The sequence below is a fragment of the Adiantum capillus-veneris genome, chromosome 17, assembly GCF_014529385.1.
Source record: "Adiantum capillus-veneris isolate H3 chromosome 17, ASM1452938v2, whole genome shotgun sequence".
NCBI classification, from domain to species: domain Eukaryota; kingdom Viridiplantae; phylum Streptophyta; class Polypodiopsida; order Polypodiales; family Pteridaceae; genus Adiantum; species Adiantum capillus-veneris.
In genome coordinates, this window is record NC_140947.1 from 118292954 (window position 1) to 118308331 (window position 15378).

At 37.4% G+C, this 15378-nt stretch overlaps 1 protein-coding gene across 1 annotated transcript in view; it reads right to left on the bottom strand.

Annotated features, from left to right (window-relative positions):
* Positions 1-14158: 14158 nt before the first annotated feature.
* LOC147437958 (UBQ, helicase-c and DEAD-like helicase domain-containing protein) overlaps positions 14159-15378 on the bottom strand; it is a 136426-nt gene continuing 135206 nt past the window's right edge. The window contains exons 25-27 of the mRNA XM_086487349.1: positions 15269-15364; positions 15114-15176; positions 14159-15010 (exon numbers count right to left, since the gene is read on the bottom strand). Of these exons, the coding sequence (XP_086343475.1) occupies positions 14942-15010; positions 15114-15176; positions 15269-15364 (228 nt within the window). The 3' untranslated portion in view covers positions 14159-14941. The remainder of the gene's footprint in view (positions 15011-15113; positions 15177-15268; positions 15365-15378) is intronic.

Consider the following 15378-nt stretch of genomic DNA (forward strand, 5'->3'; position numbering starts at 1 on the left):
ATGGCAATCTCCCAAATGTAGAAAACACAAAGGGAAACACAAAGAAAACCACAAAGGAAGATGCAAATGAAAATGCATATGATCTCTTGGATGATTGTGAGGATGCCTCTCTATTGGGAGAGCTCTTTATAGATATAGGGATTTATTCTAAGTTACACCCAGATGAGAGGGAGGTTTCTTAAAGTGTCAATACATTGTTTTTGAACATTTTTTGCTCCTTTGCAACTAGTTAAGAGTGTTTTATTGCAGTGAAATCATATAATTTCCTTTTTTTTTATTGTTAATTTAAGTGTAAAATGTTGATGCATTTAAAGGTTGTGATGTTTGTTGAAAGCTTGATGCAAAGTGGACGGAGATGATATGACATGTGTCATGACACATCTCCATCCCTAGGCGTATGCCTATCACACCACCCATCCCCTTGACCATCCACATCTTTGGAGTAGTTTGGATGCTCTGAGCCTATTCTAAGTTATTGATCTCCACTAGATGCTCACATGAGTTCTCGCAGACCCAATGCTTTAGTTGTGGGTGTTAAAGACAAATGTTGTGGAGATGGTGGCATTGATGGTTCCATCTCACCTCACTGCTACCTCATGGTCGTTGAGTGCCTTTACACCCCACACTCTTCTTGCTCCCACATGTGCCATAGCTTCGTCATCTCATGGTAGTCAACCACTCCTTGCTTCACATCACAAGACACCAAGATTCACGAGTATTGCAAGCACAAGCACTTGGAATTTTGCAAGTGCTCAAGAAGAGACGATTCAAGTCACTTTGACTCAAAAAATAAAACTAGAAAAAATACAAGAACAAATGGTGCAAAACCCTCAGCCAACAGAGTCAGTAGCAAGATACTGCTAGGGTGTGAGTGGAGGTGGGGACTTGGGCATTGACGGATATGCAACTTTTGCGGGTGAATTTGTAAGTGTTTTTCCATTGCTTTGATGGTTAAATATGTTTCAATTTGTAATTTCTTGATGTTCCAATATTTTTGTTGTATTTATTGCTTCTAACAGGTGATCATGACTGGAAGGGATCCCACTCCACTGAAGTGCAAATATGGCACAAAGAAGGGTCTCAATCCGCTCATGGACAAGTTGGGACCTCAAACCTGTCAGGTAAGCTATAACAACGTTAAATACTATTTACATTATGTTACTTTTTGTGTTTGTATTTGGTTTTCTTCTCTAAACTTTAATTCTTCTCTTTTTGATTTGGAATCTACTATAAGTGCTATTAGAGCATGAGAATTTTCACTGAAGTAATAGACTAGTGCACTTTTAATTTTTTACTATATGTATATATGTATTTATTGGAGATAACACGATTTTATCATTTTGTAATTGAGCATCAGCTTTATATCCATGTGTTATTCCGCTTTGATGTTGGCAAATTCAATGTATTTAACAATTTTAAAACATTGAAATATAGGTTCTCTTCAAATTTTGTTTCAATGTTTTTTAATGCAAAGTTATGATGGAAAGACTCACTATTGTCTACTATGGTTGATTTTTACTATTGGCTACAATGATTTACAACCCCACTTGTAGGTGTCGCTGTTCGTCTCGGTAATTATGATATAGATTAATAAACTCAAGGATGCAAGTAGCTATCAAGTTTCTTGGAGCTTCGCAACACTACAAGGAGTTAAGAAACTATCCACATATATATTGACAAATAATTATTTCTCCATTGTATCATAAACATGGGGGATAGGGATTGATAAAAGAGAAACAATATTAAGGTCAAAATAATGGATACTAAAAGCATTGGTAGCATAGTCACTATATACCAAGTATAAAATAGCTAACGTGATACCAATGCAATTATTGATGACTATAATATTGATGCTTTGCGGATGTTAAATCCTAATGGTTATACCGATGCTTAGTGCAAAGGTTTCTTTTGAGTAGATTGTGCTACCTTCAACGAGGATATGCCTCACAAATACTTCATCAAACACAATGTGCATTTTGAGATAATGCAAATAACATGAACATGACAAAATAGACAAGAGACTCTGTGATTGCTAAAAAAAGAACCATTATATTGAGATTAACACACACACACACACACACACAATCAAAGAGCTATCTAGTATTAAACCAACGATGAATAGTGAATTCAAAGCTTGGGGGTTCCAACTTTCAAAAATACCTATAGCATGTGTGTTTGATAGATATTATTTATTACCATGAGAAAAGACCCCGTTCCTTCCATAAACCTGCAACTTTTTTAAAATTTTCATTTTTAAACCCCTCTTGTACATGAACTTTGTAACTATTTCTCGAGGGGTGCATTATTCAGTACCTCCCTACATAACGTGCATTCGTAGGGTAATTAGCCCCTTTTTAAACATGTTTGAATGAATAAAATGACCCCTTATTTTAGTATTTTTTTCAAAATTAAATATAAAAACCTCTTATTTCAATGTATCTCTGTTAAATTGCCTAAATTTTTTGCATTTTAAAACCCTCTTATTGAACTGATGTGGTATATTTATGATTACATAGTGCACTCCCCAAGAACTATTTGAAACATAAAAAACCCCTCCACATGTACTCGCCTACTAAATTTTCTTATTTTGAGGTGGACCCCCATGTTGGAAAGGAAAATTTGAGGAGCACTAACAATCAAGATTTTTTTTTTTCAAACTTCAAATGGTAAAAACCAACATTGTTTTAAGTTTGTAGGAAAGATCCTCCTTAATAACCTCGTGTAGATAGTTTGACAAGAGGTGAATGGAGACCACACTTTGTAACATACAATTGCTTGAGCTTTATGGGCACCCCCTTGATAACAAATCACTCTAGAAGCATAAAATCATTTCAAGTATTCTTTTAACTTAGACTTTAATGGATCCTAACGAGCACTAACATAATCCTCTCTGAAAGTCAATCAACTACCATTGCCAAGGTGATGGGAAGAATAACAAATCACTGTTGGAAGCATAAAATCATTTCATGTCCTTTTTAACTTAAACTTTAATGGATCCGCAAGAGCACAAATTAAATCCCCTTTGAAATTTAGCCAACTACCATTGCCAAGGTGATGGGAAGAATCCAACTCCAATCGAGACCTTACTGCATCTTTATATTGCCTCCATCTATTTCGATACTTTTTTGGCTTTGCCTTTGAACTTTATCTAGAGTTCTTTCTATCAAGCCAATCCGATATTTTCAATCCCTTGTGTTTCATATCCTCTCACATCTGATGTAACATTCATCGAGTAGAGAAGTGAACTATGAAGAAAGGCACAAGGAACTTGTGATGGATGACGACAAGCTTCTCCTTAGAGTTACCTTCACTTTCGCAATCACAAAGAAGGGTATGCCAAAAAAACTATTTGTACAACGTGTGCACGTAAGAAAGTATCCCATTTACTCCCTTAAACCATGTAAACATCACCCATGCTACTACCTATCATAAACATACCCTTTTGGTAAAACCCTAGTGTGATTTCAAGGAGTCTTTGTGAGTGTCTCCCCTCGTGTTATTGGGAAGTGGTGTCTCCATTGGTGTTTACTACTCCACACAATTGGAAATATCAATGAGAGCATATGATGGATGCACAAAAAGGGGAGTGGATTCTAGGTATGTGCCAATAGGAGTGATTCTAGCAAGTTAAAAAGTAATAAATTCACCGTGTCTTGAGAATTGGTCTAGAAAGTCCCCGACTTCTAGACTCTATCAAGCATTAAACCTCATTTCTAGCTACTTTATTACTAGTGTAAATGGAATGGAAAGACATATTCTTGGAAAAGAATGCTCTAAATATGCACTAGGTCACTCACCATCGAAGGATCATTCCCTGACAACGGTGCGAATGTTAGTGAGTTGCCATGATTGAACATCTATAGCATAGCTATTTAGCACTAACATAATGTCAATACTCAGGAAAGTGACTCGAATGGGGCACGGAGACTCTTTGAGGTTGTCAGTATTCAAGAAGTGAACCTAACAAAAGAAAACACATCAAATCACCACTCAATGATCGAAAAATGTGCCTATATCCTTTCTCACCGCTCTCGGTCATCACATCATTTCAGTGACTAAATGGATTCAAATTGTCATGAAACTTTAAGGGAAGCTTCACTAGGCCTAAATGGCAAGTCTACAGAGTCTCATCGCGTTTTGACAAGGTACATGGATTGTGATCCATCAAACTGCAACAGAACTATCCAAAAAGGTTGTTCTATGGTCTAGGAACACTCTCCCATAGTCAAAACGTAAATAAATAGTGATTTAAGCACTCAAATATAAAGATTAAGCTCGTCAATGTGTAGTCACAAACCACAACAAACTTAGCAATGCTTACACTTAATTGAAAGAGAAAAGAAAGAGGAACAGAATGCAAGTTTTGAAATTGAAAAAGGATTACCCAATCATTAGTTATGTTGATTATAAATCAAAGCTGAGAAGCCGCTTGAGCATACGTACAACAGAGATTTTTCTCCTTAAAAGGTAAGCCCCTTTTCTCATTAAAATCATTTATCTTTTATTCCTAGGGCTTTCTATATGGCCAGTGGCCGGCTTACATGGGCCTTTACAGATATCATGACAAAATTATAACTCAGGGAATTGACTTGCTACTCAGGAATTAGGATTTACACTTGATGTTTCTACACTAGATCGAAAAAATAACAGAGTTAAAATTCATTAAAAATGTGGTGTCTAGCTAGGTGGACGCCCATTTAGTGAATCCACCAACAATTGCCCATATGGAGTGATACTATCTACAAACAACAAATGATGGGTCAATAAAGTTATCCAAGGTGCCTTGGGTTTTGACCAAAAAATGGGAACACAAGGTGAAATATATATCATATGATCTTTGGAAACATCCACAAGTGTAATGCACTCACTCAAGACAATGTCCACGAAGGAAGAGAAGCTCATTCATCTGCAATTGCATGATTGGCTTAAGATTTGTCAAGTATACCTCAAATTAATATAAGAATACCATAGTAGGGTGCATGTACACTAACCGTTAGACACTAAACTTGTTTTGCAGTCTAGTTTTTGTGGTTGTTGAGGATTCTTTGTCCTCTAGTGTTCATGCCACAATTTACAAGCACGACATTCGATCATTGGATTTTTTAAAGAGGAGATCACATTGATTCCGTACCCTCCACAAAGCAAAACGCAACAGAGGTGGTTTGCATGTTTGAAACACACTTTACCACCGCCATGCTTACCATTCAAGAAAATCTTCTCGTGCACATAGTTGATGAGGTAGAAGTAGTGGGCACCATACATTCCAAATGGATGTTCTTCTGAGAGTGATTCATAAAGACACTAAAGAAGTATGTGCATCAAACGACACGATCAGTGAGAAGCATGGAATTGGGTTGGATGGTTTCAGAATCACTAATTTTCAATGGAGAGTGGATCTCTAGAGTCTGATCATGTAGATAATATGCTTTGGCACACAATTGATGATGAATGGCTGCCTGGACTTGTGATGGTAGATTTAGGAATGGAAAAATAAGAGCATGTACTGGAGGAAAAGATCAATAAATTTTATATGCTTTACAACCTAATGATACAAAAGTGACTTGCCCACTTCGAGAATACAAAGCAAGAACGACAAGCTGCATGACATGTCTTTCAAAAAGGGAAAAACTACCACCAATGTATCATTCTAAAGATCTTGACATCTTGCCATCTTTCATGTGTCTAAGATGGTTGCATGATGCTATGGAACGGGCCCAACATGACGGTGGACATATGATAGAGGAGGAGTAGGAGTTTTTGCAAGGTGGTATCCCTATTGTAAATCTCTAATCTCTAAACCTTTTGTCCATGTGGTGCGGTTTTATTTATTGACACTCACTTCTACGTTTTTTTGTACTAAAAGTTGTACATGAAAACATGGTGTAAAGGTCGTCACCTTAGGATAGAGGAGGTTGAAACAAAGCAATATACGTTTTGAGCAATTGAATCGATTATGATCATCAGATTTAGATTTGATGATGGCAGAAATCATGTATTTTGGAATGATACAAGTTTTTTTGAGGACGGATTATGGAGAGGTACGAAGTGGAGATGCTTGATGTACAATGGTTTAAGGTGAACATGGAAGGCCATATTGCTACTATGTATAAAGGAGACTTGGGCTTTCTTGAGGTGGACACATTAAAAAAATGGACTCATCTTGGAGACATATTTTTTCTACCTATATGCAAGCTCATTTCTCTTTTAAAGCATTATCACATGCTAGCTCGTTTTTCCCTCAAGGTGATTTTTTTATCCCAAGGCTTTCTGTGACCAAAGTATTGGTATGTCATTGAGGTAGCCATGCAAAGTATATGAGTATATTAGCGTGGCAATCTCCCAAATGTAGAGAACACAAAGGGAAACACAAAGAAAACCACAAAGGAAGACGCAAAGGAAAATGTAGATGATCTATTGGATGATTGTGAGTATGTCTCTCTATTGAGAGAGCTCTTTACAAATATAGGGATTTATTCTAAGTTACGCCAAGATGAGAGGGAGGTTGCTTAAAGTGCCAATACATTGTATTTGAGCATTTTTTGCTCCTTTGCAACTAGTTACGAGTGTTTTATTGCAATGAAATCATATAATTTCCTTTTTTGCAAGTGTTAATTTAAGTGTAGAATGTTGATGCATTTAAAGGTTGTGATGGTTGTTGAAAGTTTGATGCAAAGTGGACAGAGATGATATGACATGTGTCATGACCTATCTCCATCCGTAGGTGCAAGCCTATCACACCATCCATCCCCTTGACCATCCACACCTTTGGAGTAATCTGGATGCTCTAAGCCTGTAGATGCTCTCATGAGTCCTCGCGAACCCAGTGCTTTAGTGGTGGGTGTTAGGGACAAATGTTGTGGAGGTGGTGGCATCGATGCTTCCATCCTGCCTGAGAACTCCCTCATGACCGTTGAGTGCCTTTACCCCAAAACTCTTCTTGCTCCCACACGTGCCATGCTTCGTCACCTACTTTAGCTTTTGCATGGTATTCATCCACTCCTTGCTTCCACTCCTTGCTTCACATCACAGGACACCAAGATGCACGGGTATTGCAAGCACAAGCACAAGCACTTGGAATTTTGCAGAGTGCTCAAGAAGAGATGATCCAAGTCGCTTTGGCTCAAAAAATAAAATTAGAAAAAATGCAAGAACAAATTGTGCAAAAACCTCAGCCAATGGAGTCAGTAGCAAGATACTGCTAGGGTGTGAGTGGAGGTGGGGACTTGGGCATTGACGAATATGCAACTTTTGTGGGTGAATTTGTAAGTGTTTTTCCATTGCTTTTATGGTTAAATATGTTTCTATTTGTAATTGCTTGATGTTCCAATGTTATTGTTGTATTTATTTCTTCTAACAAATGATCATGACTGGAAGGGATCCCACTCCGTTGAAGTGCAATTATGGCACAAAGAAGGGTCTCAATCCGTTCATGGACAAGTTGGGACCTCAAACTTGTCAGGTAAGCTATAACAACTTTTAATACTATTTACATTATGTTACTTTTTGTGTTTGTATTTAGTTTTCTTTTCTAAACTTCCTTTCTTCTCTTTTTTATTTGGAATCTCTTACAAGTGTTGTTAGAGTAGGAGAATTTTTCATCAAAGTAGCACACTAGTGCGCTTTTATTCTTTTACTATATGTATATATGTACTTATTGGAGATGACATGATTTTCTCATTTTGTAATTGAACATTCAACTCTATATCTATGTGCTATTCCGCTTTGATGTTGTCAAATTCAATGTATTTAACGAATTTAAAACATTGAAATACAGGTTCTTTCAAATTTTGTTTCATCTCTAGGTTTTCAAGTTATGTCTATGTTTCTTAATGCATTTTATGAGGGAAAGACTCACTATTGTCTACTATGGTTGATTGTCACTAATGGCTACACTGATTTACAACCCCAAAATTTTGAACTTGTAGGTGTTGCTATTCGAGTTGGTAATTATAATATAGATTGATAAACTCAAGTATGCAAGTTTCTTGGAGCTTAGCAACACCAAAGGAGTTAAGAAACTATCAACGTATTTCTAACAAATAATTATTTCTCCATTGTATCATAAACATGGGGATAGGCATTGATAAAGAGCAACAATATTAACGTCAAAATAATGGATACTAAAAGCATTGGTAGCGTAGTCACTATACACCAAGTATAAAATAGCTAGCATGATACCAATGCAATTATTGATGACTATAATATCCATGCTTTGCGGTTGTTAAAACCATGGTTATACTGATGCTTAGTGCAAAGGTTTCTTTTGAGTGGATTGTGCCACCTTCAACGAGGATAACTTCATCAAACACAATGTGCATTTTGAGAATTTTCAAATAACATGAACATGACAAAATAGACAAGAGACTCTATTATTGCTAAAAAACCATTATATTGAGATTAACGCGCGCGCACACACACACACACACACACACACACACACATTAGACCAACGATGAATAGTGACTGCAAAGCTTGGGGGTTCAGCCTTTTAAAAATACATATAGCACGTGTGCTCAAGAGGTATTATTATTAAAATGAGAAAAGACCCCGTACCTTTCACAAACTTACAACTTTTTTTAAAATTTTATATTTTAACCCCTCTTGTACATGAAATTTGTAACTATTTCTCGAGGGGTGCACTATTCAGTACCCCCCTATATAATGTGTGTTCATAGGGTAATTAAAAAACTCTTTTTTTAAGATGTTTGAATGAATAAAATGACCCCTTATTTTGATATTTTTTTTTCAAAATTAAATATAAGAACCTCTATTTCAATGTATCTCTGTTAAATTGCCTAAAGTTTTTGCATCTCAAAACCCCTCTGATTGAAGTGATGTGATATATTTATGATTACATAGTGCACCCCCCAAGAACTATTTGAAACATAAAAGACCCCTCCACGTGTACTCGCCTACTAAACTTTCTTATTTTGAGGTGGACCTCCGTGTTGGAAAAAAAATTAGAGAAACACCAACAATCAAGAGTTTTTTTTTTCAAACCTAAAATGGTAAAAACAAACATTGTTTTAAGTTTGTAGGAAAGAGCCTCCTTAATGACCTCGTGTAGATAGTTTGACAAGAGGTGAATGGAGACCACACTTTGTAACATACAATCGCTTGAGCTTTATGGGCATCCCCTTGATAACAAGTCACTGCTAGAAGCATAAAACCATTTCAAGTACTCTTTTAACTTAGACTAATGGATCCTACAAAGCACTAACATAATCCTCTCTGAAAGTCAATCAACTACCATTGCCAAGGTGATGGGAAGAATAACAAATCACTGTTGGAAGCATAAAATCATTTCAAGTCCTCTTTAACTTAAACTTTGATGGATCCTCAAGAGCACTACATAATCCCCTTTGTAGTTCAACCAACTACCATTGCCAAGGTGATGGGAAGAATCCAACTCCAATCGAGACCTTACTACATCTTTATATTGCCTCCATCTATTTCGATACTTTTTTGGCTTTGCCTTTGAACTTTATCTAGAGTTCTTTCTATCAAGCCAATCCGATATTTTCAATCCCTTGCGTTTCATATCCTCTCACATATAATGTAACATTCATCGAATAGAGAAGTGAACAATGGAGAAAGGCACAAGGAACTTGTGATGGATGGTGACAAGCTCCTCCTTAGCATTACCTTCACTTTTGCAATCACAGAGAAGGGTATGCCAAGAAAACTATTTGTACAACGTGTGCACGTAAGAAAGTATCCCATTTACTCCCTTATCCATGTAAACCTCACCCATGCTACTACCTATCATATAAACATATCCTCTTGGTAAATCCCTAGTGTGATTTCAAGGGGTCTTTGTGAGTGTCTCCCCTCGTGTCTATTGGGAAGTGGTGTCTCCATTGGTGTTTACTACTCGACACAACTAGAAATATCAATGAGAGCATATGATGGCTGCACAAAAAGGGGAGTGGATTCTAGGTATGTGCCAATAGGAGTGATTCTAGCAAGTTAAAGAAGTAATAAATTCACCGTGTGTAAGCATGGGAAGAAATGGAATTTCTAAAATTTTCATTTTTTTGTTGTCATGATGATAAAAGGCATATTAACATCCTTCCCTAAAAAATGATTGCATAACAAGTGATAAACTAATACATAATATATGGAGGGGTCTAACAAACCACCTGAAAAAGGAAATTCGAAAACCCCCTTGACAACATAGGGTGTGTGTACTTTACTCTATATTTAATTATCATGGGACACAAACATAGACTCAACCCATAGAGATATCAGTGGGTGCACACTATAAGTGTGAGTCAACAAGACAACGAGATCTCCTAACAACAAGTGACCCATAGACAACATATATAAACAGATAGATAGAGTGGATTTATGTTTTATACGTCGATAGGTAGTGTACATACACTTCTTAGTTTTATTGACATGACATTACAATTGTGAACAAGATTGGCTTCTTTCAAGCTGGGCTAGTCATTATTTTCAAGTGATGATTTCACAGCATTCAAAAGGCCTTTTTGATTATGTATCCTTTGATTTTTGTCTGCCAGGTACGAACACTAGTATCGTCAAACAAGGAATTTGATTGTCATGATGTGAGAGAAAAAAAATTTGAAAATAGTCTCAAGCAAGGAGGATATTGAGAGTCAATAAATTTGAGTGGAAAGAAATTTTAGAACTTCTATTTCAAAATTTCTCAAAAAATATCGTGATGTCTCAAACCAAAAAACAAACCAAGAATTTGATAAGCCAATAAGTTCGTAGAAGCTTTGTCAATAAGAAATCACGGAGGCCAAGCAAAGATGTCAAAATATTAGAAAGAGGATAGGAGAGCCACATTATATTCCATAAGATTATGGAAATGATTTACATTTTGACAAATGGGTGGATGCCATGTGTGCAAGAATGGTGGGTGTGTAAGAGAGGTATAAGAGTGGTCAAATGATGCACTTTCCCCCCCCCCAAAAAGGTGGACAATTTTATGGTTTTTGACATTCCATAGCTCCTACATATGATCTTTGATTTGAGTGAAGATCATAGATTTGTGATCTACATGATGAGCTCTTTCCATAGATATGCTACATGCTATGGTTTTACTAGCTAGATTTGAACTTTCATTTTGGGGTGAAAATTTGAATTCAAATAGACAAGGTATTTTGCTTGTTTGAAGTTAAAAGTTGGTCCTTTCAAGATTTCTTTCTTTATACTAAAGGTTTGACTCTCTTAAACTACCAAATAAAGAGGCCCTCGTAGACCTCGTTTTGTTCCTAATGACTATGTGAATACACTCTTGGATGAGGCTAAAATTCAAAATAGGATGGTCTTAAGTTAAAAATAGTTTGAACTCAAAACATAAACTTCATGAAAGCTCAAAAATAGTGAGTAGGATATAAATGACGCAATCAATTTGCTCTTGGCAAGTTGTAGAGACTACACGAGAGAGACAAATACTATGTCCAAAAACCTCTAGTAGGCCTAGGCAACCCAATTGATGGCTTCCTTGCAAGGTTTCATGGGGGTTGTTCTTGGGTCATTTCTCTTCTTCTCCCCCTCGACAAGCAGTCAATGCCATGCAAGCTTGAAAAGCCAAGGCAACAAGGCTATGGCATTGACTATGTCCAAAAACCTCTAGTAGGCCTAGGCAACCCAATTGATGGCTTCCTTGCAAGGTTTCATGGGGGTTGTTCTCGGGTCATTTCTCTTCTTCTCCCCCTCGACAAGCAATCAATGCCATGCAAGCTTGAAAAACCAAGACAACAAGGCTATGGCTACAAGAAGCTATCCTCTAATACCTTGATGGAGAATAGAGATGGACAAGGAGAAGCCATGTAAGAGAGAGAGAGAGAGAGAGAGAGAGAGAGAGAGAGAGAGAGAGAGAGAGAGAATCAACCGAGATAAATGTACAAACACTAGCCTCTCTATTGAAATAAAACCAATACATTGTTTGATAAAGCCTTGTAGGCTCATGCATGAATTGACCATTACCTTACAATCTCCCAACCACTCAAAGTAGTAGTGCACACTATGCATGGTTTAAAAAACCTATCACACCAAGGAGATTTCATTCTAACATTAGTTAATCACTAATTTATCAAGACAACAAACAATGAAGTATTTAATCAAGCCATCTCTTTAACATGTTGATGCTGACCACATGCAACACAAAAGCTAAGCAAGACAAACAATATGATAATAAATGTTGGAAGGCACTTTAAGGCCAATGGTTTCCTTATTCTCAGTGATTTGATCCCATTGTATATGGGCACATTTCCTAAAAATAAGCATGGATCCAAGCTAAGTTGCATCTTCAAGTATCTTCAATATGGAAGCATGAAAAATATGAAGAACATTGACATCCATTTTGGGGACCCATGAGCGGGTGGGTTGGTGCTCCAATACTCTTCCCACGTGCTTTCCCAAGCCTCCATGGTGCATTTCAAGGGAGTAATGTCAATGGGTGGACACCTTTACAAGCAATACTTGCATGGTAGAAAGTGAGTTGTTGGAGTAGATATGATACAATGAAGATGATTAGGCCTCAGGCCTCTCCACCATTAGATACAGACAACAAGTGAGACATGCATTGCCGGAAAATTTATATTCCATATTGGAATTTAAAAAATGAGAATGAGGCTTCAGAGTTGATCACTTTAGTTATTTCAAGTCCAATAATCAAGGCAATTCGACTTGTGTCGATTAGTTAATATCTTTTTGATTAATAAGCAAGCAATCTTGGCTCATTTTGTACATACTAGGCAATAGAATACTTTAATAAAGCAGGAACCATTCCTTGTGGTTGTCCATACAATATATGTGAAGAGGGCCCTCAAAGTTTGGCACGTGTACTCTTTTTCAATAAAGACCCATGTAGAGAGTGCCTTGCAATGGGGGCTAGATTTAGACCAATACTTATGTACACTCTCTTACACTTGAATGTCTACATCTACTTGTGTGAGTGTGAGTGTGTGTGTGTGGGGTAAGAAGATGCTACAATCATGCTGGTTTTAAGCTATTGGGAGAAAGATGACACAAAATGTGATGGACATGTATGTGTTGAGCTTAGAGGAGATTTTCGGCTTCCTCTTCTAGCATTAGTTTTATCATGGTCTTTGTTTGTTAGCTACGACATCAGCTATCAAATAAATTTCGATGAGAATTGATTGAACATGCTATATATCAACAAGCAATCTCGATAATATACTTTCACCAAGAAGCTTTGTTATATATAAAGAGTGGAGATTGTATAATTGGCTACGAAGAAATTGTGTCAAAGTAGACTAAGAGAAATCGAAGACTGTGAGCTCTTCCATCCACATTCCAATACACATCAAGGATAGATACACATCCTCTTGTCCACAAGCTGATACGGATATGATGGTAACCTTGAGGATACCCCAAAGGAGTCGTTAGACCAGGTGCCATGGGTCTATAGTTAGGTTGTGAGGCTTGTAAAGACATACTTAGTCATAAGTCATAAATTCTACTTGCTAGTTTGTAGTATGTTTCTTTCTATATTACTTCTCCAATGTGGATCGATCCACGGTTTGTAAAATATTGAATAAGGAATTGCAAGGATAGTTTGAGGCATAGAAGCAATCAAACACTTTTTGCACAAAAGAAGATAGAATAGTAAAAACTAACTGATTTTTCTTCGAAAACACAGAAGGATAACTAGAAAGGTAAAGAGGAGGAGAGCAAGTGTTTGTCTTTGTTGCTATAATCAACCCTACATGCAATCACTTGGAGGGGTGTGCAACATGCATCATCTGACCGCTCGCATGGTGGTAGCATTACTCCACAAAAACCTAGTTTTAGTGTAAATTTACCTCTAATTTTAAATTCGAAGGTTGGAAAACCTACAAAATGTTAAAAACGTTTAGTGTAAAAACCTTGAAATTTGGTCAACTCCCCTCTACTAATTCTCACATGCAGGTTTGCCAAGTTTTTTTTTTTTGGGGGGGGGGGGGGGCAAATTGAGCATTGGGTGGTGGGAGTACCTAAGACCAAAACTGAATTGGAATCTAAAATTCTTTTAAACCCAAAAAAAATGAATGGCCCTTGTCATCCTCTTTTCTACACTAAAAATCCATTTGAGCACCGTCCCCTGTCCCCACTCCTCGGGGACGTGTCCCTTGTGACTATGTTTGAAAATACAAGCAACCTTGGTTTTCAACATTGTGGCTATGTCAAGCAGAGAAATCACTTAATCACGTTTCTTAAAGTCGAAGGCTATGTAGATGAAGTACTGGTACAAAACGAAATCATATGCCACCAGGTTTCTTGAAGTTGCTTTAGGGCTATAAAATGTGAAGCGAATACAAAAGGATCAAATGTCTTCTCTGACATTTTGTGCCTAAAAAGTATACATGGCATTTCGTGTGTTTGTATTTACATCACTATTCATATGAATATTGCCTAGCTCATCTTTGCACATTGTAACATAGCCCAGTAGTGCCTCTTTGCACACTGTAAAATAACTCACTAGTGAGCTAAGTTACATGATGAAAAGTTAGCCATCCTGTGAGTAGCAATTAGCCGATGGCCGAGGAAACCAAGCTGTAAAGGAGTGAGTATGTACTTGCAATGTAAACACATGCATTAGTGGCCTAGGATAAAGTAGTGCAATTTGTAGAAGTGGTTGTATATGACCTGTGGGGAGTGGCTCAGTGGAGATTTGTTGTCCCACCGCAGCTATCCACCCTTATCATGCAAGCTGCCAACTTCATATGTCAGGACAAGGGTCCTTCGGTGGCAAAGGCTCCTATGGCAAGGGCTCTACCACTTGTTAGGCATGTATGTTCAGGAGTCTCTAGGGCCAAGGGACTATAAAGAGAGTGGGCGGGTGGAGAATAGCATGCCGGTCTCCACTTGGTCTTACACCATATTTGCAACAACTACTAGGCCCACAAGCTTTAAGTACATGGAGCCCCTTTTACGTTGGGAAAACAACTGAAAAAAATGCAAACTAAGAGATCGTTTCACTTGGAATTTCTCCCCTGCCTTGTCGATACGAATCTTCCGCAGCAATGACACCCTGTCCTCAAACAAGCATTCAATCAAAAGAAGTTTGACAAAAATGTGGCATACATCTTGTCAGCAAACACTTTTCAGTAGAGTTCTTTGGTATCTCCACTTACCTGAAGAATATGGATTGCTGCAGGCTTATTCAGAACTTCATTATACTCGCTACACTCCAAGTACTGCACAAAACAAAGTACAAGGCTTCATTAAGTGCATGCATACACGAAGATGTGATGTACAATCCAACTGCACAGACACATATTTTACTCACTTGGACACAATTTGGGCATCCCACATCAGCAGTACAATCACATGAGCTGAGCAGCTCTTTGGCTGCTAGTATTAGCTCTCCAAACAAAGGCTGAGCCTGTTTAAGAATCC